Below are 26129 nucleotides of genomic sequence, written 5' to 3' on the forward strand. Positions count from 1 at the left end.
TAATTAGCTAAATGTAACAAGGGTGAGGATTGGGTACCTCTGAAGCAATTAGTCTTTTTTGTTCCATGGCCAGTGATCACAGGTGTTAGCTGATCAGCTGCTACCTTGCCAAAATGTGAGTCAATCAGTACAAAAAGTAAGTATTAGTGAAACATTATATACTGCCCATGCTCTACTAAAATTTTAGAGCATCATAAAAGATAATGCATTAATTATATAATTTAGTCTAGAGGCTCTCCTAAAAGAAGAAAATACACTATTGGATCATCCACTCCTAATCATAGTCAGGTTTTCTTGATGGATACTAAAATCTGTTTTTTGGTTGACTACCCATTTGTTCCCCCATGATGCTGCCTTCTTCACCGTGGACTTAGGGGAAAGAGTAAAGAGCTAAATCTGACCCACATTTGCCAGTTTTTTACTCATATGGAGAAGATATAAGAATTCTCTTGTTTCTATTATAACTGACGTTTAGTTCACCTAGGCTTGTGTGGAATAAATAGGAGTTATTCCAAACAATTGAACAAATTGACTTGATGCCACCTTTCTCCACTGATTCAAAATATTGTTTTCATTATGTAGGGAATTCTTACATTACTTTGGACTGTTTCTGTGCTTTTTATGGAGTCCCATTTATTTTTGCATCTGTTTGGGGGATAGCAATATTTTTAGTTATTTTTACAATTTTAAAAGTGATAAGCTCCCTTTTCTGTTATTTAAAAAAGTATTTTCTCAGATTTACACTTTGTTTCTTCAACAAAAAAATCCTACTACGATTTTTGACTGGATTTCCATTATGTTTAGTAAATAATTTGATTGGATTTCCATTATGTTTAGTAAATAACTTTAGTGACAGTGACATCCTGATAATATCTCTCTCCAGAAACACAGGTTTTTGTGTCCCTTGTTTTAGTAATACACCTATCCTCTTCTATTTTTTGTTTTAATTTGTTTGGATTAGGAAAACATTAAGATTTTAAGAATTGTACTTAAAGTAAACATTTTCTGAGTATCTAAAGCATGCCCAAAGCTCTTTTTTTCTCTTCAGCTTTTAAAATAAAGTACATGGGCTTTAGTGCATGGACTTCATGAAACATAGTTTATCTCTTTAGAGGCAATTTTTAGAATTCTAGCCCTGTGAACAGGCATGTATCAAATGTTTTGAAGTTTCTGATGGGATTGGAAGCAGTTTTGTACATTTAGTAAAACATCTGTTGCCTGGTTTAGAGTTATTTATGGATGTATCTGTTTCCTTCAATTAATTATGATTTTTCTAAAGGGCAGAAAGAATGTGATTAAGTGCCAAATATTTTTTTGGTTGGATCTCCTGGATTGGCCAGTACTGTAATTCTGATACTGTAATGCAGCTCACCTCATTTAATTCATATATTCTTATTTATAAATACATTGCACATCCCATTGGTCTCCCAGAAGTGAAAATCTTTGAAGACAGGGTATGTGTCTTGTTTTAAACTTTTTTCATCTCCCATCTTCTTGGACAGTTTAATATACTGTAATATATGAATATTGAATAGATACGGTTGAAAATAAGTCTTTAAATAACAAAGTATGAACAAAATAGTAGTTTAAGTTGATTTTCTTAAAGAACTGTAGGCTTTCTAAGGACTATTAATGCTGTATATGCAACAAATGAGAACATTAAGAAGGGTTGTCTTTTTTCTTTTTATCAGCTGTGTTGCCAATTGATCCTGTTAAAGAAAATTATGTGCGTAAAGTGAAAAACTGTGTTTTTTCAATTGCCTTCCCCACTCCTTTCAAATCAAGAGTACATCTTGTAGCAGTTTCAAAGGTTAGGCTTTACTTTTTCACAACACTTAACTCACTCTAACTTTTGTCTAAAAAAATTAGTAATATTTTTTTCAGAGTTAAATTGTTAATCTATTGATAAATGATTATCTTTGTGTTTAAAATTTATAACTTGGAGAATGTCATTCTTAGAAGTCACTTTTTATACTTATTCCTGGAGCCTAGTACTCAGTTTCATTTGAAAGTTATCTTACAAGGAAAACACACTTTTGTGGAAAAAAAAGGGTAAATGAGTTAAATTCTTAGGGGCTCCAATAACAAATTCTAAATTATTCTCTCATGATATAGGTGGATTTGGGATAACAATAGGACATTTACTTTTTTCTAGTTCCTTTAAAGAATATGTACTAGGAAGAATATTATTTTACCATGCATAATAAGAAAGCCATAACAATTTTAGAACTATCTAATAGACCTAATTTTCCCAAGTAGCATAAATAATCCTAGGAAGTATGGTACATCTCTTCTGAGAAAATATTAATGTAATTTTGGAAGAAGTTTATTCTTTTAATTTTCTTTTTTCCATAAAGTTTATTTTCTCAAAAACTATTAAAGGATTACTTAAGTTTGTAAGAAGATTTTTCTTTTCCTGCCTCAGCAAGTGCTAGAAGATATTTTGGACCTTGATTTATCTGTCTCAGAAACAGATGATTTTATCCAGCTTGTAAGTGGCAAAAAGATAGTACTTGGATCCATTCCATTGGCTCACAGATATGGGGGCCACCAGGTAAGAGTAGCACCAATATCACTTCCTTATGCAAATATAAACAGCTGGTAGAAATGCTATCCTACTGAAGAAGTTATTTCGCATTAATTTCTAATATTAGTATATTGAGACTTCAAGAAGATGTTTCTAAAAGAATATGTCATATATAGATTAGCTGATGTGACTCCTTGTGATAAAGCTAGGGCGTAAGTTTCTCTAATGGAATTGAGAAAACTGGGGCAGCACAATATAACATTTCTGTGATTATCGCTAGAGAACTCATTCAGTGGAGTTTTGGCAAGAGATTTAGGCAAAGTCAGGTCGCACAATGAGTCAATATAAAAGCCTCAGAAGGGCAAATAGAATATAATTTTGCCAGGATAGCTGTAGAACATTTTTAGAACTGCTAGAAATTAAGTCAGGATTAATTGGGGATGTTATACATGCTGAAGCAATTAAGAAGGCACCTTCTAGAAATACAGCAAGACGTTGAAGCAAGTTCAATGTGTGGAATCTGATTTTTAAAAAAGGAGAGGAAACACAGAACCAATTGTTGAAATTGCTGTGACTTTCTTGTGAGTTAAAGATTAATTGATTAGGGGCTTCCCTGGTGGCGCAGTGGTTAAGAGTCCGCCTGCCGATGCAGGGGACACGGGTTCGAGCCCCGGTCCGGGAGGACCCCACATGCTGCGGAGCAGCTGGGCCCGTGAGCCATGGCCGCTGAGCCTGCGCATCCGGAGCCTGTGCTCCGCAACAGGAGAGGCCACAGCAGTGAGAGGCCCAAGTACTGCAAAAAAAAAAAAAAAAAAAAAAAAAAAAAAGATTAAGAGAATAGAGTGATGTTTAGCAAGTAAGTGTTGGCAATAATAATAATTACCATCTTTTGAGCACTTGGGTGTGTTGGACACAGTGCAAGGCATTTTGCGTATATCAACATTCATTCTTACCACACTCTGGCAAGGGTTTTCCCGTTTTACAGAAGTGAAAGGTCAGTCTCAGTGAGATTAAGTAACTCAAACAAATTTCCACAGCTCGTAAGTGGCACAGCTGGGAGCTGAACAACCACGAACAACAAATTTTAACAGAAAAGTTTGGAAACAATCATGTACATTCAAAAGCAATTTTTTCAGTTACAGTATGCTTCTGATTTTATATTGTATGCGTATAGTATAGGCAAATTTTCTACTTATAAATCATTCCTAGTTCCTATTCTGGAATTAAATAGATCAGTTCTCAGTATTCTACACCTAACAAGCTTGAGCTCAGCTATAAGATGATGAAGAAATTAATTATATGTCTTACATTTATGTTTTTTAAATGAATTTCAGTTACGTCTTATGGATTGAATTTTATTTTCACCTTTATTCAGGTTGTTGATTGTTATCATCTTAAAAATGCACTATTCCATTTTCAGTTTTGGCAAAGTAACTTTGATTATAAATTACAATGAAAGCTTTAAAGGTTAATAAACATGAATAATTTTCCCTTTTAGTTTGGGATATGGGCAGATCAGCTCGGGGATGGAAGAGCCCATCTTATTGGAATTTACATGAACAGGTACTACATGTTTTCTTGAATAATAGCTTTTCTGCTAAATATTAACACAAATCTGCTAATATTTAGGTTTTTTTTTTTTTTTAAGGCAGGGTGAAAAGTGGGAGCTCCAATTAAAAGGCTCAGGAAAAACCCCATACTCCCGGTACTTCTTTTTTTTTTTTTAAGTCATCTAAGTAAAAATTGATGTTATCTTAATTATAACTGAAAATCTTTTTTATCTTATTACCCATAGAAATGGCGACGGCAGAGCTGTGCTTCGTTCCTCCCTGAGGGAATTTTTGTGTAGTGAGGCTATGTACTATCTCAGAATTCCCACTAGCAGAGCTGCAAGGTAATTCCTCTCCCTCGAAGCTAACTTTCAGGACTGCATCATGTTCTCTCCAGAAATGTGTCATTCAAGTGAACAGATAAACCCCCAATAGCATGAGTTCTCATCGTTTCTCATAGTTTTAGTTACTTCTTGATAGCTTGCTAGCAGTTAAAGTACAATATAACTTTGTTTGATTCTCTTACCTTTCAGTCTGGTTGTAAGTGATGACGCAGTATGGAGAGATCAGTTCTACAGTGGAAACGTTGTGAAAGAACGAGGTAATAACTGTTCTTAGAACACTTACCTAAAATTAGACTAAGTTCTTCAGGAACAACAGAAATTGGGCATCTTTGCAGTCTTCTTAAAACCTGACCTGTGGATCTTCATGATGTAATTTCAGTGTTATGATATTATAATAGAATATCCTTTCCCACACCCTTACATCACTAATCCATCCTTTTCTAACAACAAACTTCTGGGAAGTTAACGAACAGCCAGCAAAACATTGTAAAGCCAGTGCATGAACATGCATATACTTCCTCCCTAGGAGACCCCCTCAGACCTTACCTCAGATCCTGACTGCTCTTACTTCATGTTTACTTCCAATAAGTTCGGTTAACTTTTCCTTCAGCTTTTAGTAGGTCAGAAATAAATTAGAAAGGGGATGAGAAAGTGACATAGAGCAGTGAAAAAGGAAGAGTGAGAGAAACTTGACTCTGAATCTCTGGAGAGGCAGGAGACCTGAAAATCAATAATAAACATATTTAACTACTTAAAATGCAGAGCTATTGAGAACCGCTGACAGCCCTACTTGCTTTACTGGGCCCCTTGGACATCACTGTGTTACGGGCCAGCGTTTTTACTGATGTTTATAGTGATTCACCAAGAGAACATTTTATGTTCTTCATACTTTGGGAAAAATATGTTTTGATAAGGTTTTCATAATCCCCCTGGAGTATTCATGTTTAAAGGAATTAAAGGTTATTTATCTTTAAGGCATCTCTCTCTCTCCTCTTTAACATTATCTGGATAAAATGCATACTATTACTGCACATGGGGCTTTAACAGCTATTTAGGTCTTTTTGTTTATGGTGATTGGAAATGAGATTCCGATCACAGACTGTTAATATGATGGGCACAACACTACTTTTATGTCTATGACGTATATATTGTTAATATGAATTTTTTGGGGGCCGCGCCTCACAGCTTGTGGGTTCAATCCCAACCAGGCCCTCAGCAGTGAAAAGGCAGAGTCCTAACCACTGGACCACCAGGGAATTCCCTGTTAATCTGAATTTTGAATTAGATGGTTCGGAAACCAAACTTAACGGTTTCAAATTATCTCAAGTATTTCTCCTTTTTAGGCCATTCATAGAATTTACACATCTAAGTCATATACAGATATTTTGATTGTGCTTTTCCCTAATATTTGCCCAGCAGACACTGTAGGAAAAGAGCTGGACAGGCAAAAAGAATATGTGAAACCTCTAACCGGCTCTGTGGGAATTGATTTGTGACTTTGGGTAAGTCACATTTTTCCCCTGTTTCTCCAACTAAAATGAGGGGTTAGATGAGATGACACCTTCTATGTCTTTCAGGACTGACATTCAGTGATTCAATGGCTGTTTGAGTAAACATTCAGAATCATCTATTGAGCTCTTATATTTTTTTCTAAGTGAATGTATTTTTATTGCTAAAAAAAAAACACATGAAAATAAATATTCAGATTACTAGCGTGAATGAGTCCTGACTATATGGATAACTTAGTCAACCCAGAAAATACTAATTAGCCCTTTTCTGTGCATACCACTGGATTCATCTCTGGGGGTCCAGGAGTAATAAGTATATACCGTGGTCCCTGGTCTTAAGAAACTCAGTCTTCATAGACACTATAGAAATAGTGTCTATAGCAATAGACACTATAGACTCCATAGCAAATGAATAATAAATAATCTGAGGTTAGGAAAAGGGCAATCTGTTTAGCTTTATGGAGGAAGTGGGAATTGACCTTGAGCACAAGATTAGAAAGTTAACAAGGATTTCAGTATGGGGAGAAGAGCGGGTGGGGCAGGGAGAAGTGCACAAAGGCCCAGAGGTAGCAGCGAGTATGGTGTTTCATTGAAGGACAGCACCGGCAGAGCAGCAGCCTTGTCGTCTGGGATAGACCTCACCTTGACGTGGAAACACATGTCAGTACAGCATTCCTTATAAGAAAAAAGCATGAATTCATTTACTAATTGTATTCCTAATGTCTACGATCAGAACGGAAGGTGGAAATAGAAGGCTACAAACATAAACACAAAATGCATAGATTCACTGTATTTCTTCAGCATATTCATAAGTTAGAACATATGCAAATTTTAAAAATTGAACTTCATTTCCAATTAGTTACACAAATGGAAGTCATGTACAGGGACTGTGCCATAGAAATACTCCACTAATTCTATATTTCAGGGTGAGGTACAGGGAAAAGGTCACAACTGGGGAGACAGTGGGAGCCTAACAGTTTAACCAAGTAGCATTTCACTAGGTTGGGGCCTCAGTATTTCTGAAGGTGTTGTGGTTCCTCACATTCTAACTGATTCAGGCATAAAGAAAGACAGAAAAATCCTTGACCCTTTCTAGGATGTAAATTAATTGTTTTTCTGATAAATCCAATCACTGTATTCTTTTTTATTGAAGTAATTTCATTTTAAAGAAAAGCATATTATGCTGTGTTTGTGTAGTTTAAAATAGTGTATGCTAAAATAAAAGTTTCTTTTTCAGGTGCAGTAGTGCTGCGTGTTGCAAAATCATGGTTTAGAATTGGATCATTAGAAATTTTGGCTCATTATGGTGAATTGGATTTACTAAGGTTAGAAAACCATTTTTTTTCAATGGTAGAAGACAATTGAAAGAAATGCTTATTTATGTGCTGTGAAGTTAAAATATTTTTGGTTTTCTTGTAAGTAAAACCCAAACTTTCAATTAATAGATATTTTCAACACTTGCTGTGTGCCTAACATCGTGTGGGTTTCTATGAGGCTGAAAAAGAAGGGTTTAGACCCAGTAGACCCTTTTCTCAAGCATTCTCAAGGAATGCTTTTATCTAGCGTGCAACCCAGTTGGAACTGAGGGCCTCTGTGCTACCCAGACACCTGGGTGGAAGTGACTCAAACGCCCCAATTCTGCAATTCCCTTCCAAGTTCTGGGATTCCCAGGATGCGTCCTCTGTCTCATATGTCTTCTTTCCTGGACTCTGGTTTTGACATGTGTGTGATGCCTGTTTCATACTGGGTTGACCCAGACATGAAGCTCAGTCCCTTCAACAGGACAAAAGCAAACAAAGAACAGACTGAAACTGCAAAAAGCGTTTAAGAACAAATCTTACTGGAGATTTCTTCAAGGAAGACAGATGAATGGTTCCTTCAAAAGAGCAAAAGCTCTTCCCTTTGTGTCATGCAGTATGGCTTCCACCAAACTCTGATGCCTTGGTGCCTGTGGAATCTGCACTCACAAAGTTTGTCTTCCTCAAGCCAACTTAGCAGGATGTTTCTTCAAACAAAAATATTTACTCCCGACTTCCCTGCTGGCGCAGTGGTTAAGAATCCACCAGCCAATGCAGGGGACATGGGTTTGAGCGCTGGTCCGAGAAGATCCCACATGCTGCAGAGCAGCTAAGCCCGTGCGCCACAACTACTGAGCCTGCGCTCTACAGCCTGCGAGTCACAACTACTGAGCCCACGTACCACAACTACTGAGGCCCACGTGCCTAGAGCCCATGCTCCGCAACAAGAGAAGCCACCGTAGTGAGAAGCCTGCACACGACAACAAAGAGCAGCCCCCGCTCACCACAACTAGAGAAAACTGGCGCTCAGCAACAAAGTCCCAATGCAGCCAAAAATAAATAAATAAATTTTTTAAAAAATTTACTCCTTTAAGAGGAATTCTGTTTCCATTTGTTAAGAGCATACAGTTCTAAAAAGGCATTAAAATATATAAGAAAAAAATTCTCTTAGAGAAACCAGAATCATTTGGAATATGAATCCTACACTGTAGGTATTAGCTAAGTAAATCCAGATACCTGGTCCACGGAGAGAATGGGGAAAGGAAAGTGAACGCGCAGAGCAGAGAAGTCATCACCATTGTCATGACCGTTCTCTGAGTCTTTTTAGCAAATGTTTACTGAACTTAGAGTCATCCCAGCTTGTTGAGAGAGAGGTCTCCTCTCACTGGGCATTTTCACTTCTCATTTGTTTTTTGGGGTCACTTCTGCTCAGATTCACTATGTCACTGAAATTGTTCTATCTGGTGGTCATAGTTCAGTTATATTTCACTTATCTCTATGACGTTTGATGTATATTGGTGAGCACTTTATCCTTAAGATGACTGGACTGGCTAACATGACTATGTATGTATGCCTTTTTGTTTCCCAAGTGCCTGAAACAATTCTCTAATCCACTTTAAACAAACTCACTCCTATTGGACTTTAATAATTCCCAAGTCATATCTACAACCCCAGTTATTTTCAGGATTCTCTCTTATCCAATGCAATAAACACTAGTATCAGTAGTTACTTGACTCATTAGTCAGTTAAAACAGGGAATTAAACATAGGATACATATACAACTTAAATATTTTAACTTCAAACCTTGGCCAATTTATTTGACATCTTATTTGTGAAACCTTACATGACCTTCCACACATAAATAGTCATTCCCTGCTCTGTTATCTTTATACTTTTTATATATTTCTATTATTGCATGTATTATATGGTAATATCATTATTTCTTCAGATGTTCTTCTCCCCTAATAGACTGTGTGCTCTTTAATGTATGGGTTTGGGTCTTGTCATTCTTTTTTTTTTCTTTTCTTTTCTTTTTTTTTTGCGGGCCTCTCACTGCTGTGGCCTCTCCGGTTGCGGAGCATAGGCTCAGGACACGCAGGCTCAGCGGCCATGGCTCACGGGCCCAGCCGCTCCACGGCCTGTGGGATCTTCCCAGACCGGGGCACGAACCCGTATACCCTGCATCGGCAGGTGGACTCTCAACCACTGTGCCACCAGAGAAGCCTGGTCTTGTCATTCTTTTTCCTAGCACTTGGAGGTTCTCAATGGATGTTTATTGAACTAATCTGAATTTGTAACATAATAAGATGGCATCTAATATGATCTTAGAAACGTATTTCCAGTTGTGACTAGTATTGAGGATATATTTCTCTATGGCTATTTTGGGAGTAAAATCTTATTTTACTTTTTAAAATTATAAGCATGCATCTAATGAATTCATGAATGTCAGGAGTGGATTGAGATGATTGGATACTCAATATGCTATTCTGAGGAACACTGATGCTATCTCCCCTTTATCTCTAGGATGTTATTAGACTTCATCATACAGGAACACTTCCCCTCAGTAGATGTCAAGGAACCTAACAGATATTTGGTAAGTTTTTTAAAAGAAAGGACAATGCTCTGTTTTCTATCATTGGCCGGCCACCATTAGTGGTTACAACTTAGTACTTAAAAATCTAAAGTTAAAAAAGGAAATGTAGAGCATTTTGAACATTTTGTTAAAGAAAGAGACGATGAACCACCTTGTAAACAAGACATAGATAAGGAAGTTGTTCTGTTTGAAAGGTATCTAGAAAAAGAGAACAGGTGTGACTACATCCTGACTATATACATTATTTTTTGAGCAGCATTTGTAACTTGGTCACATACATTGTTTTCTCACATGTTGGATATATAGGTATTTCTATAGTACTAAAATAAATACATACATAATAGGCAAATGTGATTTTCTATTCTCGTGGAAAGTTTTTGATCTTCATTAACTTTTTCTTTCTTTTAACAGCCACAGAGAAGGAAATTCCATTATTTTTCTTGGTGACTCATTTCAAAATTTAATAACGCATTTTGCTTACATTTAATTCCCTGTGCTGAATTCTAATGTTTTTCCTTTTCTTATTGTACATGAAGAAAACCCGGTTATAATACTATGCCTGAGCCTTGTATATATTATTTCTGGATCAATAACTCTATGTTCTTCCATTGTTTTCTTACATGTACTACTTTCCATCTCTTTAGTCATCTTTTGGTCCACCTTTGAGAACATCTTTTTTTTTTTTTTTTTTTTTGCGGTACGCGGGCCTCTCACTGCTGTGGCCTCTCCCCTCGCGGAGCACAGGCTCCGGACGCGCAGGCTCAGTGGCCATGGCTCACGGGCCCAGCCGCTCCGTGGCACTTGGGATCCTCCCGGACCGGGGCACGAACCCGTGTCCGCCGCATCAGCAGGCGGACTCTCAACCACTGCGCCGCCACCAGGGAAGCCCGAGAACACCTTTTCGTGTTGGAAATTGGGAGATCCTAAAAGAACATATGTTACTGAAAAATCTGAAAATTTTCTAAATTTTATTTTAGGATTTTTTTGCTACTGTGGTGTCTGAGACGGCACAGCTTATTGCCTTGTGGATGTCTGTTGGTTTTGCTCATGGTAAGTTGTCTACTGACATTTCATGCTTCTGATGAGAAAGCAGAATTAATTTGTTGAAGCAGAAGACTTCTTTTTTGCGTATTTCAAAATATTCCTGCCAATGAGCAGGAATAACATTTATAATATCTGAATTTATTTTTAGCAAGAGAGAAACAATTTTCTCATGTTTAAAATGATTTTGAATGGAACAGATACACTAAATAGAATAAGCATCCTCGACCTGTTGATGTTGTTACCTGTAAAGCTTTTTAACCTTGTGAGTATATATTTTATTAGGTCTTTTAAAAGCTTTTTAAAAAACCATTAATCATAAAAGCACTACATGCTTATGGTAAAGAATTTAAAATATACAGAAGTGCATATGAGTTCTGTGCTCCAGGAAAATCATTATTAACCATTTTATCTCAATTCTTCTAGACTTTTTTTCGATGGTATTCATATATCCCCTACAAAAACAGTAGGGCTGGCTTGTGTGTGTCTGAAGCCATTAACTGTGTGGGGTTACATTGGAAGGAATATCTGCCTGAACTAAGAATAACTGTCTTAAAACAAAAGCAAGTCACATATGTACTAAGGTCTCTAGATAAATGCGAAAGGGGGATCCCACATTGTAAAACTTCTTGAAATCTGCTTTAATTACATCCTCGCTGGGTCTCACTGTGGTGGGTGGGGTGGTGAGCAGGGGGGTGTTTCAGAGGTTTTGCTGTTACGAACTGTGCAGCAGTGACCACCATGCAGTTATATCTTTACACTCTGGAAGGTGAGTTTCTGAGGATAAACTCCTGGAAGTGGACTGGCTGGATTCGAGTCTGTATACACACTGAACATTTTGATAAGCAGGGTCATCCTGCTCTAAAAAAGGTTGAAACTGTCTTCACTGGACACTGTTGCCACCATGCCCAGCTATCCGATATTGGGCTGGCGTATGCATTCCCTGCCTCTCTCCTGCCTCACACCCCGCCCCCATCCATGACCCGCTCCCCCACCTAGGAGGTCACACTCCCTCACTAAACACTGTTGGTGGTCTGCAGCTAAGGACTGCTATGGGGTACATATCCATATTTTTACCTTTTCCCCCTCTCACAATTTTTGAAAATTAATTAACGTTTCTTTAGTAGTCTCAATTCCATTCCAAATAACTTATATTTTTAAATAAATGCTAGAAATTCAGGATAAATGAGAGGAGCTTTTATTTCTTGGGCCTTTTGTTCCTGTAGTATTTGACATCTTTGGTTGTGGAGGAAGTATACAACGAAAGGCTAAATTTAATTTTAAAATCCAGTTTTAATATATATTAAGCTATTTGACTTCACCAGTTAAACTTTCAATTGATAATTTAATTTTGTTTCATTTCTAAAACAAATGCATTTTCATGACCTCTCCTATTCTGTATAAATTTTATACAGTTAAAAATGCTTTATTATTTTATTGTCATGTTTTGGGCATCTTTTGTTGTTGTTGTTTTAGGTGTTTGTAATACTGATAACTTCAGTTTGTTATCCATTACAATTGACTATGGTCCCTTTGGTTTTATGGAGGCCTATAATCCAGGTATGTATGATTTATATGTATATTCCTTATTTCACTAAGGATATTATCACTGCTTTATTTTAGATAAACCATTATAGCTAACTCAGTAGTGGGGTGGTAGAAAGAATTGGGTTCATTCATAAAATGGTCATTTTATGTGCTACTCAATCTTCCAGGTGCCACAGGGGTACAGTATTGCTTTGTGGTCTCTGCCCTCAAAAAATGACATATTAGAGAAGATGACATGACGGGAGGAAGGAAATGTGTTGTCAGACAGACATGGGTCTGAGTTCTGGCATCTGATCCTTAATCTGTGCCCTTGGATGAGTAACTTAACCTCCCGCTTTACTAATCTGTAAAAGGATCAGAGCAGGCTTTGTGGGGGACATGCTATCAAGTTGGAGTTTCAAGTACATGTGTGGTAACCCGGAAATTCTTGTAGGTTAGAAATGTAGTCCTCTATTAGGCAAATAATATATTTTAAAAGATTTTCATGTGCATGGGTATTAAGTATTTACATTACTTTGAAGTTAAACTATGTCAGAAAGATTTTTATCTAATATATATAAATTTATTACATTTAAATATAAACTTAAAAATGAAGAAAGAGGGACTTCCCTGCTGGTCCAGTGGTTAAAACTCTGCGCTTCCACTGCAAGGGGCATGGGTTTACTTCCTGGTCAGGGAACTAAGATCCCGTATGCCATGTGGCACGGCCAAATAAATAAATAAGTAAATAATTTTTTTTTTAAATGAAGAAACTATCCATTATAATTATCCCCACTCTAAAGCAATAGTATTTTTGCTCTAAACAGATTTTGTACCAAACACATCTGATGATGAAAGAAGATATAAAATAGGAAATCAGGCTAATATTGGAATGTTTAATTTAAACAAGTTGTTACAAGCTCTAAACCCATTACTGGATCCTAGGCAAAAGCAACTGTGAGTAAATCCTAAATCTACTAATTAAATCTGTGTGAAAATATATTTGTATAATGATCATTTTTTGAAAAGCAAGAAACATTTAGGGCTTCCCTGGTGGCGCAGTGGTTGAGAGTCCGCCTGCGGATGCAGGGGACACGGGTTCATGCCCCAGTCCGGGAAGATCCCACATGCCGTGGAGCGGCTGGGCCCGTGAGCCATGGCCGCTGAGCCTGCGCGTCCGGAGCCTGTGTTCCACAAAGGGAGAGGCCACAGCAGTGAGAGGCCCACGTACCACCAAAAAAAAAAAAAAAAAGAAAAAAAAAAAAGAAACATTTAAAAAACCATACTATTTAATCTTTAATAACAAAGGCTTTCAAACTATATATGTGTGTATATCAATTTTTCGGGGGGGTGGGGAGGTACCATTTTGGCTTTTTTCCATAGTTATCAGGATAAAGTGTTTTCCTATTTATTGCTTTCTAGGTGCTGTGAAATCATGGTTTATTTCTTCTTTGATCCAAGGGTTATTTATCACTGTGTTTCTGAATTTCTAAGTAATTGGGCTTATTCTGTCCATATTTTTATGATCAAAGAACATGTTTGGTAAAATCTAGTCAAAATGTGTTTGTTACAGTTTCTTTATGGTCCAACATAATAAATTTTTGTACATATTTCATGATCATATAAAAAATGTGCACAAACATTTTAATATATCAAATTGAGTGTCTTGAGTATATTATTCAAGTCTTTTATAATTCTGTTTATTTTTTATCTATTAGATAAGTTTGATTCATGAGATGTGTATTAAAATATCCCACTTTAATTGTATTTTTAGCAAGCAATTTTTTCTAATTGTTTTGAATTTGTGCAATATGCCGTTATTGGTACATACTGATTTTTTTTATATTTCCTTCAGAAAATGTGCCTTTTATCCTAATACAGTGACCCCCTTTATCCTGATTAATACTTTTAGCTCTCAATTTCAACTTATCTGATATTAATATTCATGCTTACTTTTGTTGTATTTGCCTTGAATCTCACTTTATTTTTTTTAAAATCTTTATCACATTGTTTTAAAGTATGTTTCTTATAAAAGTAAACAAAACATAGCCAGGTTTTAACTCAATGTGATGGTTTCTGCTTTAATAGACGTATGTGGGCTTTTCACATCTATTATAATAATTGATTGATTTCATTCCTTCTGTCTTACATTGTGTTTTATTTTATGTGTTAGTTTCCCCCTATTCTCCTTACCTTTTTATGATTTGAGGAACTTATCCATTCCTCTACAACCCCCAACTTTGATTTGGAAACTACTGCATTCCCCACCCCTCATAGTTATCTTGTTTTTCTGCCACTTTCTCTACTGTTACATGAGAACAAGTTTCCAAATATTTTCCCTCACTAAGCTCCTATTTGCCCATTGTCTGTCTTTCCCTCCATCCCAATGAGACCTTTAGAATGCTTTTGTTTTACCTCCAATTACCCAACTGCTACATTTTGCTAAGATAGTTTAATATTTTGATTTTCAGACTGTTAGTAGGTTTTCGTTGAAGTATCTCTCTTCTATTTTGAGTCTTCGCCCTTAACACTCCACTCCCCTCCCTGCATTTCTAGTCATTTTACTGCTTACTAACATTGTTTTTATTATTTTTTAAAATTCCATCTTGAAGTCTCTGCCTTGATTACTTTCTTAAGTATTTGACTCACATGGGGTATATAGGTGATATACTTTCTGAAATCTTACATAACCATTAATATTTTCATTTTACGCTGATTGAGATGTAGGATATTAGATAAAGTATGGATTCAGTTGCTTGTAACAGAAACCCCAAATAATAGTGGTTTGAACAAGAAGGACATGTATTTTTCTCTCACATGAAAGTATGGTAATGCATGTTGGTAATTCAGGGCGGGTGTGGGGACTCAGTTGTCTGAGTCCCAGACTGCTTTTAGCTTTCTATGCCACCATCCATTGTCTGTGGCCCTCATGGTCTGAGATGGGACCATCTATCACATCCATATTCTAGGTAGGAGCACGGAGAAGAAAAGAGGCAAGTCCTCAATACTGAAGGACACATTTCAGAATTTGTACACATCACTTCCCTTATTTCGCCTTGGCCAGGACTTAATCATATAGCCATATACATGTAGTGGCCTTATACTGTATCAACTTAGCTAAACTGGTCCAAAAATGCCCTTCACTGTATGGTCACGGGTTAGGTTGGCCACAAGAGAAATTGCCAAGATCTGGAAGGCAGAAGAGAAGCAGCAGTGTTTACACCCAGAGGGCTGGTATAGGGTTGGGCACTACTGCAGCTCACATGCCTTGTCAGCAGCTGGATTTGAGCAGAGGCGTGAAGGAGTCACAGGAGCAGCCACAGAGATATGTGGGGGAACAGGGCTATAGGCAAGGGACTAGCCTGTGCAAAGGCCCTGAGGCAGGAGTGTGTGTGGGTGTTTAAGGAACAGCATGAAGGCCAGGGTAGCTGTAGCAGAATAAGCAAGGGGAAGAGTCATAGGAGATAAGGTCAGGAAGGTCAGGGGAGTGGAGCTTCAGAGTGTGTTGAGCATCTGTATAATTTAGAATACATTAAGAATGTTAAGAAGTAGACAATTTGTTTACAAATGGGTTTAAGGTTAATAACTTTAATTTTTAAATTTTTATGAAGTATTTCACTATTTTCATACATTCAGGCAAATAAAATGTTATGGTATTGGGTGAAGTATCTGTAATGCATTATTTTGGGTCTAAGATAATTTTTAAAATACTCCAGGACTTCCCTGGTAGCACAGTGGTTAAGAATCCACCTGCCAATGCAGGGGACACGGGTTTGAGCCCTGGTCTGGGAAGATCCCACATGCCGTGGAGCAACTAAGCCCCTGTGCCACAGATACTGAGCCTGCACTGTAGAGCCCGCATGCCACAACTACTGAAGCTCATGCACCTAGAGCCTGTGCTCCGCAACAGATAAGCCACCACAATGAACAGCCTGCGCACTGCAACGCAGAGCAGCCCCCGCTTGTCGCAACTAGAGAAAGCCGGTGTGCAGCAATGAAGACCCAATGCAGCCAAAAATAAATAAGTAAAATAAATAAATTTAAAATAAAATAAAATACACCCAAAAAAGCCATTTATATAACTGTTTTGGTATTATAAAGACATATTAACATTTATCCTATAAGCTAATTGTATATAGTAATATTTCAGGAGTTACCTGATTTGACCTGTACTGTATCCACATCTTTGAGACAGTAAATTTATATTGACAGTTTTCTCTAAGATATGATATACAATTAAATCACTAAATCAGAATCAGTCATATGTAATCGAATGCTACTTAATGTATGAGAAGGTTCACTTTGTTCATGTAAAATGTAATTCAGGAAATGTTAATATTTAATCACGGTTTGACGATGCTTTCTTTTTTCTCCCTATAGTGCTGCTCAGATTCTTGAGGGGTATCCCATTCTTTATGATACAAGGTTTGTTGTTTGTTTGTTTTAGCACATATTAAAGCATCCTGCTTGGTTTGAGGGCAATTCTTAAAATAGTGAGAAATTTAATAACAAATCAAATTGACATTTCTCCTTTTAGATTTAGAGAATTGTTCAAAGCCAAATTGGGATTACTTGGAAAAAGCAAGGGTGATGATGATTTAATTGCCTTTCTCTTACATGTGAGTTTATCATTTTATCTTTTTTTCCTGATTAACATTTGAATGACTATTCTGTATATTCTTCAAGAATTGAGGTTGCTAAATGTAAGTATTTTCATTAGCTCATGGAAAAGACAGAAGCTGACTTTACAATGACATTTCGGCAGCTCAGTGAGATCACTCAAAGCCAGTTACAGGAGCTCAGCATTCCTCAGGTATTAGTGACTTTTGGCTTTTTTCTTAACTCAGTTTTCTTTAACAGATTTGTTGAGGCATAATTTACATACCCTAAAATTCTACTCATTTTAAGTGTACAAGTCAATGATTTTTAAATAATTTACAGATTTGTGCAGTTATTGCCACAATTCAGTTTTAGAACAGTTCCATCACTGTGAAAAGATCCTTTTTGCCCATTTGCAGTCAATCCCTTTTTACCACTTCCATCCCCACCAACTACTAGTCTACTTTCTGTCTCTTTTCCCTTTCTAGACCTCCCCTGTAAATGGAATCATATGATATGTGGTCTTTTGTGTCTGGCTTTTTCGCTTAGCATATTCTTGAGGTTCACCCATGTTGTAACCTGTATCAGTGGCTCTTTCCTCTTTATTATTTTTAAGATCTTTTAAGTACGCCTTAAAATATTATTATTTCCTCTTTATTACTTTATTACTCCCTTGTATGGATGGACCACATTTTGTTTATCCAGTTACTAGTTGACAGACTTTTGGGTCATTCCCACTTTTTGGCTATTGCGAATAAATACTACTATGAACATTCATGTACCGGTTTTTGTGTGAACATATTTTCATTTCTCTTGGGTAGATACTAGGAGTGGAATTGCTGGATTGTTTAGCAAATTTATGTTTAATTTTTTAAGAAACTGCCAAACTGTTACCAAAACGGCTATTCTTAATTCAATTTTAAGAAAGGTATTGCCGGGACTTCCCCAGTGGCACAGTGATCCGCCTGCCAATGCAGGGGACACGGGTTCGTGCCCCAGTCCGGGAAGATCCCACATGCCGCGAAGCGGCTAGGCCCATGAGTCTTGGCCGCTGAGCCTGCGCGTCCGGACCCTGTGCTCTGCAACGGGAGAGGCCACAATGGTGAGAGGCCTGCGTACCGCAAAAAAAAAAAAAAAAAGAAAGGTGTTACCTTTTTACTTCAATACTAATCTGCTACATTTATGCAATAATATGGGTATTAACCAGAAGACTTCCACTTCTTATAGATTTTTAGAAACATAGCTCTGTTTATAAGGTGTAAGTCTTTTATATTGCAGTCATTGTTTTTATTCTTTTTCAGATGAAAATCTAGCCATATTTTTTAAAATTTCAATTTCTTCATTATATTTCATGACTTCTGTGTTAACTAAAAGAAATTATTTATATATAAAAACTATTTGTGTATAGTTCTCACAGGTATGTAATAGCCATAAATTACGTTTTTAGGAGTGATTTGAATAAAAGAATGTCTACCTATTCAGCAAGAAATCCAGCAAAATGTTAACCAATAAGCATCTTTGATATAATTTAAAAATTATTAGTGAACTATCAGAACTAATTATCATTTAATGTGAGATTTAACATTTAACATTAACTGAGACAAAGTAATGTTAAAGTGACTTGAACGAGTTCTTGACAGATGTTAATATTTAAATTACTGAGTGTAGGGAAAATTTGAGAGATCATTACACTTTTAATCATTTTAATAGTTAATTTCTGTGTCTTCTGAATTTCAAACCTTTTTAACTCCCTAACTCTTAACTAGAGCTAATAGCTTATTTGTGTTCCCTTAGCCTTTATGTATATTTCTATAACACTTCTAAAATGGCATTGTTTACACACTTTCCTTTTTAAAAGCAGGAATTATGTCTTATTAATTTTTTTATCCCTTCCAACTAACATAGTTCCTAGCACATAGTTGACATTCCATAAATATATGTTAAATGAATTAATAGATAACTAAATAAAACACAGTTGCAAATTAATTTTTTTTTTTTTCGGTACACGGGCCTCTCACTGTTGTGGCCTCTCCTATTGTGGGGCACAGGCTCCAGAAGTGCAGGCTCAGCGGCCATGGCTCACGGGCCCAGCCGCTCCGCGGCACGTGGGATCCTCCCGGACCGGGGCACGAACCCATGTTCCCTGAATCGGCAGGCGGACTCCCAACCACTGCGCCACCAGGGAAGCCCGCAAATTAAATTTTTTAAGTAAATTATATATTAAGTGAGTTTTCCCTATTTAAAGGAAGGGTTTTGATAATGTAAGTATTCACATGTAATATCTATTTATAAGAACTATGTATATTTTTTATTTCTCTTAAATCATGCCATTACATGGATCTCCATGAATGAGAATTTGAGTTGAAAGTTATATAAAGAAAAGGAAAGCATTATTCCTTTTTAGTACTACTTCTACTTGAAATAGAGAACCTTAAGACAAATCTGGATGTTATAAATTCATTGTTAAAGTACATAATTTAAGGGACATGGAGTTAAAATAAAGTGAACAAATATTAATAAGCAGTCTATTACTGTATTTTCTTCTAGCAATTCTGGGCACTGAAAATGATCTCAAAGCACAAACTCTTTCCTGCCTGGGTGTCCCAGTACCTTTTGAGACTGAAGAGGTAAGGTAACCTAATCACTTCTTGAGAAAGCATGTAATGTATTACTTTAGCATCGTCAACCCATCAGATTCCTCACTTCCTTTCCATTTTTCAACATTTCCTTTTTAGTCCCAGGAAGTCTGCTCTGGCTGAGTAGTGTCTGGTAACATCTCACCCACGCAGAGAGTACCCTTCTGTTCACCTCAACTTTGATAATGCCGCTCCCGTGTCCTGAGCCCAAGTCTCCTAAGCCTTGAAGCTCTGGAGAGAGAGAGCACTCCCCAGGCTTTCATCCAGTGTCTACAAATTGTCACATCTTATACAATCATCAGAAGTTACTTTGCTTCCTTAACTGTCACAATGAATCTGGAAGCAACAAACATGAAAGAGTAAAGAAATTGTAGGTAGTGGTGGTTGAAGGAAGAGACAGGAAAACCACAGGACGCACAGGAGCAAATAGCCTGTCACAGTTCAATGGCAGCTGCGGGCTATTCATAAGGATGACCCTGAGTAATGAAGAACAAGTTCAATTATTTTCAGAAAACTATGTTTTAAGATAAGGAAAGAGAGGTGCCAGAACATTTAGGGTTTTCTTTAGACAAAAGTATTTTTTTAATTGGTAAAAATAAAAGTTTTGGTATTATCTAAAATAACTAAATAAGATAGTATTTTATATATTGTTTAATCAAACAGTATTTTCTGTCTTCCTTTCAGACACTGATTCAATGTGATTTAAATTTTTTTTTTCAATATTTGTCTTGTGAAATAATTCTCACCCTTTTGGAAAAAAGATATGATTTGGGGAGACAGTGATTATTAATTCTGTTCTTTGTTCTGTTCATTTTTAGTAACATGAATGATTCAGATTCTGAAAGAAGAAAAAGAATGACAAGTAGGTAATCCTTTTGATTTTTTTCAGCTTTAAGGATTATCACATAAAAGCAACAGGAAGTAATTACTGGAAGTAATTACTCCCAGTTTTCAAAACCTAGAAAACTGGAAGTAATTACTTGAGGGAACTGGATTTGTTGTTTTGTTTTTAACTACAGAAACTCTAGATGAGTGTATTTTAGTTGAGCTGAAGTGTCATATATAAGCCTTTCCAATTTCAGATGACTTTTAACTTGATTACGATAGCCCTGCTTTCAATAACTTTGCATATTGTTGTTAAAATAATATGGCCTTAAAAGACGGTGGAGAGACAAGGAAGGTGGTGTGGTTTATGGTGGAAAGAACATGAGTTTTGGAATCTGACAGATGAACCTCATCTTGCCACTTTTTTTGCTGTATAATATGAAAGATATTTAACTTTCCAATTTTCAAGGCCCTTAGCTATTATAAAATGGGCATATTTTGCAGGGATGTTGTAACAACGAGCAGTAATATATGTAAGTTATCTTGTTAGTGCCTGGGCCATAATACACATCTAGTAAATGGTAGTGCTAAAAATAAATCACCTTTATGTACTGCTTTCAGCTTACCATGTGACTTTACACTTGGCTTGGAGAAGGAAAAAAAAATGAAGGTAGTCCTTTTTGCAACATGGGTTCTAAGAAGATCAAAGAAGTTAAGACAGAAGTACTCAAGTCCTGGAGTACTCTTGCCTTACTTAGGACTGGTGTGGAGAGCTAGCGTGTGTCATCAGGGCGGCTGATTCATGTTGATGAAATAAGAGTGATGCTAATATTCCACGTTAAGTTAGAGGATGGGACTGCTTCTTGACTCAGGACACTATTGTAGAAATAAAAGCAAGCTGAGTTTTTACAACGAAGTGAGTAATCAATCTTTGGGGCTCAGCATGGATTTAGCTGCCAGCCACTTATGTTCAGTGGTGCAATCATACAGAATTTATAGGCCAGCTCAATATGGACTGTATCAGCAATTAAGAGAAAAAAGAAATTGAGAGAAGAAAATGTCGTGGCTGTCTTTAGGCTTTGGATTTGTGTGGATATGACAGGACAGATGAGATGGTAAGATGAAAGACATTTAGTGAATTCAAGGCTGAAGCTTTGAATTATTTTAGAGAAATAATAAATGCTGAACAGTGTACTCTCAAGGAAAGGAAAAATTAATTTCCATAATGAGCAATGGGAAAAAGTTCCAGATGAGATTTTAAAAATTTACAGAATTAGGTAACTTCAAAGAATCCTATGAACAGATCTACAGTTTTCTGATTTCAGGTAGTTTGTATATATCAACACATAATTTGATCCAAAGTACTTCTGCTTGCAGCTACAAGTCCCAGCATATTTAACAGTATTTCGTTGCCAGGTTTCTATAGTGTTGGTCAAGTTTGTTAAACTTTTAATTGGGTGACTCCACTCTCCCTCAGCCTAAGTCGACTGCTTCCACAATTTCCCTTGCATGTCAGTTTCCTTTTCGTCTAAGGATTATATATAGTTATGGTGTATATGTTTTTTGGGTTTTTTTTTTTTTGCGGTACGCGGGCCTCTCACTGCTGTGCCCTCTCCCGTTGTGGAGCACAGGCTCCGGATGTGCAGGCTCAGCGGCCACGGCTCACGGGCCCAGCTGCTCCGCGGCACGTAGGATCTTCCCGGACCAGGGCATGAACCCGTGTCCTCTGCGTCGGCAGGCGGACTCTCAACCACTGCACCACCAGGGAAGCCCTGTGTTTTTTATGTTAAAAGAGTTCTGCATGAATTCTTTAAAATTTGCAAGATGCAAACTTGTAGAAAGAATAAAAAGATTCCCATCACTCAACCACAGTTGCTATTCACTTTTCGATGCATTTATTCACACTTCTAGTCTTTTTCTGTGTGTATTGATTAGGAGAAAATGTAGTAGTAATCATATTATGGTATAATTTTAGATCCTTCTTTTTTTCACTAAAAATAAACATTTCCCCTGACTACTTCATTCTTTATAATGTAATGTTTTTAATGACTGCATAATATATCTTTGAAAGGGTATGAAATGTTTCACTTAACCAGTCCCCTATTAATAGGCATTTAAGTTGTTTCTAGTTTTCCTTAATAATGCTTTTTAATGTTTAAATTTGTTCCCATAGACTATATTCCTAGAGAAGTAGAATTACTGGGTCACAGGGCACTTGTATTTTAGATTATCTGTCATGTCTTGGCAGCTCTTTAAAACCAAGTCAAAGTGGAATTTGTATGTTCCCTCCATTCAAGTAACTCAGAAAAATGTTGTTGAGAATCACAAAACAGTGATTTCTGGAGTCCTCTCAGAATTTCTTTCAGGCCAGTGAGGATAAACATCCCTCCTTTCCACCTAGTTGATAAATTATCTTGGAAAAGTCTCATCTCAAATAAAGACATAACTTCTGGAATGTGCCATTATTATAATATTTTTAAGATTTAATTTTATTTATTTTGGCTGTGTTGGGTTTTTGTTGCTGTGCACAGGCTTTCTCTAGTTGTGGCGAGCAGGGGCTACTCTTCGTTGCGGTGCCCGGGCTTCTTCTTGCGGTGGCTTCTCATTGTGGAGCATGGGCTCTAGGCATGCGGGCTTCAGTAGTTGTGGCACACGGGCTTGGTTGCTCCGCGGCATGTGGGATCTTCCCGCACCAGGCATTGAACCCATGTCCTCTGCATTGGCAGGCGGATTCTTATCCATTGTGCCACCAGGGAAGTCCCTATAATACTTTTTAGTATGAAAAAATGCATGGTTACTATAAAAAATATAAATTTACCAAGAGTTTTGCCTGCATGTAACCTTTCCTATTTGCTCTTGGCAACATCAGCATTAAGCAGTCCTACTGAGTCAGACCTGAATCCTGTGTTTGAATGTTAAAAGCAGCAACTTTTTTCCTCCCTTCATTTGGGCTACAGGATGAATCTTCTACTCTCTCCCAGCTTTATAAAATGCTTAGTGAACTGAATATGGTGAAAACCAAATTAATGATAAAACGCTGAAAAGAATAATAAAACACAATATTGCTCATGATGCGAAAAAAGTTTTTCCTGTACCATAAGGTAATAAATGCTGTACATTGTTTATAAACAATCAGAATTGACTGATGCTGATCATTCTTCTCATTTGAGCCTTCCGGCAAAGTTCTTAAAGGTTATGTCATTTCAGTGGTAATTTCACATGGCCTGTGTCAACTTAGTAATTATTGTTCCATGATGAACTTTTCCCTCTTGTTTAAGCTGTTAATCCTAGATACGTGCTGAAGAACTGGATGGCAGAATCCGCAGTGCAAAAAGCAGAAAGGAACGATTTTTCAGAGGTAAGTTGGTTGACTTTTCTGGGCTTATTTTTATTAATTTAAAATGTATCGTACTTTAAACACCCTGATTTTGTTTGCAGACATGCTAAACCATACCTTTGCCAGCACCAGCTTCCCAGCTTCTCATTACCTGGTCTCTCTTTTTTTTTAATCAGTGAATCATTTTCTTTTGTATTTCAAATTTTATTCTTTAATGTGTTTAAATAAATTTTAAGTATTCATTTGATATCATATCTACATTATTTGAACTTCTGAGGGTCTGGTTCTGCTAGGCATTGTTTATGTTTAGGGATTTTTGATTTCAATCTCAGAAATCCAGTGAAGCCTGATTTGAGGGTGCATCTCTCCAAAGGGAATTAGCTTTTGCATCTACCAGGCATCTATGGCACTAGCAAGCTGGGTCCGTGAAATGAAACCCTGACATCCGTGAAGATGAATGCACTGGATCTATACACATCAGCTTGGATGACTCTCACATATAATGTTTGGCAAAACAAGCAAGTGGCAAAGGAATACATACAATGTGTTACCACCCCAATTTAATCTAAACATGTAAAATCATGTCTTTAGGGATATATGCATATATAATAAAAGTAACAAAATGAATAAAAAGATGATATCATCTTTGGACAGTGATTGATTTGCCATAAGGAAGAAGTTCGAGTTAGGGAAGGATATTCAAGGCTTCAACCATAATGGAAGCATTTTATTTCTGAAGCTGAGTGCAGGATACACAGGTGTTTGTCATATTATTCTGCATACCTTCTTCTATGCCTCAACTATTTCCTAATTAATTGTTTAAAAATGCAGTGCACACAGTGTATTTCTTAGAAGAGGAATAGCCCCAGCACTCTTGCTGTCACTCTTCTGTCCTGCGCTGGAACAGACGTTATTAATGATCACGGCCCCCTTTCTCTCTCAAATGGGTCACAGCCTTAGGATTCTTCTCATCACAGCATGCTGTGTAGTCACTACCAACTGATGAGAGCGGGTACGATAGAGAAACTGTTCTTGCTGTTTCTAATTTGGAACTTGCATTAACTTTACATTTCAGTAGTTTAATTAGCCTGACAAATCTAGGTTTTCATTTTAGAAAATAAAATATTTTTAAGTGTAATCTTTTTAGGGTATTAAGGAAAAACAAAGAGAAGGAAGCTAACTCAGTATTTACCTTTAGATACATTAGTCTAAGCTGGGGAAACTAAACAGTGTTCAATAAGATGTTTTTTGTTGCCTTGTTTCACCTTCTTTCCCTCTCTTTTGTTCCCTCCCTGTTTTCTCCCTTCCCTCAAAATTATATTTGAGTAAGGATGCAGTGCCCACCTTGGGTGGGGAGGTGTCTTCCTAGGTCCAAGTAAACGTTCAGATTCAGCAGACTATTACAGGCTGCTTTTGGCCCCCCCTTGATTCAGAAAGATACAGGACAGAAACACAGCTTACCAGCAAGGCACCATTAGGTTCCTCCTTCCAGGAGTTCTTGAAGCATCCACGCAGGCAGGGAGGTACAGCGGTAAAGCCCAGGTGCAGGGGGACACGATCTACACTGGGAAGATGCAGGGGCAGGCCTGGCTGAAAAGCTGCACGTTCTACAGAAACCAGTATCTCTTCTAACAGCTCCACGGGCATAGTTTCCAACATCCCCACAAGAGACCTGCCTTATACCATGAGTCTCTACACTAAAGAAAGTCCAACGCATTCTATCAGGTATTTACAGTTCTCCCAGGACAGATGCTATTTGTCAGTCATAAGCCGTGTTGTATGGTGATACAGTGGACATACATATACCAGGTTACCAGGGGAATGGATCCAGAACGTTAACTAAGGGTTAAATTTTCATGCAGGAAAAGAAAAAGTTCTTGTTAAACGTTTAGACCTATAACTCTTTACACATAAAACTTGTGTTTACATTCCTGCATCAAACATTTCTTGAGAATTCACCCTCTGCAAGTTGCTATGGAGAAGTATTAAAAATCTCTTCAGGGAGCTTTTAAACTAGCAGGTAAGATTAGATAGGTAAAATATTTATTATATATACTTTTTTTTTTTTTTTTTTTTTTTTTTTTTTTTTGCGGTATGCGGGCCTCTCACTGTTGTGGCCTCTCCCGTTGCGGAGCACAGGCTCCGGACGCACAGGCTCAGCGGCCATGGCTCACGGGCTTAGTTGCTCCGCGGCATGTGGGATCTTCCCGGACCAGGGCACGAACCCGTGTCTCCTGCATCGGCAGGCGGATTCTCAACCACTGCGCCACCAGGAAAGCCCTATTATATATACTTTTTAAATGGAGGTATAGTTGAAATATAACCTTTTGTTAATTTCAGGTCT

General features: G+C 37.2%; 1 protein-coding gene across 3 annotated transcripts in view; it reads left to right on the forward strand.

The window, feature by feature from the left end:
* Positions 1–26129, forward strand: part of LOC131752383 (protein adenylyltransferase SelO-like) — a 30459-nt gene that overhangs the window by 2171 nt on the left and 2159 nt on the right. Inside the window, exons 2-18 of one of the 3 annotated variants that reach the window (XM_059056692.2) lie at positions 1692–1810; positions 2426–2554; positions 4026–4090; positions 4176–4232; positions 4323–4421; positions 4611–4678; positions 7167–7254; positions 9751–9820; positions 10798–10870; positions 12338–12421; positions 13216–13345; positions 16769–16813; positions 16926–17007; positions 17109–17201; positions 19535–19614; positions 20442–20485; positions 23727–23806. In XM_059056692.2, the coding sequence (XP_058912675.1) occupies positions 1692–1810; positions 2426–2554; positions 4026–4090; positions 4176–4232; positions 4323–4421; positions 4611–4678; positions 7167–7254; positions 9751–9820; positions 10798–10870; positions 12338–12421; positions 13216–13345; positions 16769–16813; positions 16926–17007; positions 17109–17201; positions 19535–19614; positions 20442–20485; positions 23727–23806 (1406 nt within the window). Of the gene's footprint in view, positions 1–1691; positions 1811–2425; positions 2555–4025; positions 4091–4175; positions 4233–4322; positions 4422–4610; positions 4679–7166; positions 7255–9750; positions 9821–10797; positions 10871–12337; positions 12422–13215; positions 13346–16768; positions 16814–16925; positions 17008–17108; positions 17202–19534; positions 19615–20441; positions 20490–23726; positions 23809–26129 lie in introns of those variants that run through there. The other 2 variants (XM_067030294.1, XM_059056693.2) reach the window with 2 other exon arrangements.

This window comes from Kogia breviceps, chromosome 3, assembly GCF_026419965.1.
Source record: "Kogia breviceps isolate mKogBre1 chromosome 3, mKogBre1 haplotype 1, whole genome shotgun sequence".
Lineage (NCBI taxonomy): Eukaryota > Metazoa > Chordata > Mammalia > Artiodactyla > Physeteridae > Kogia > Kogia breviceps.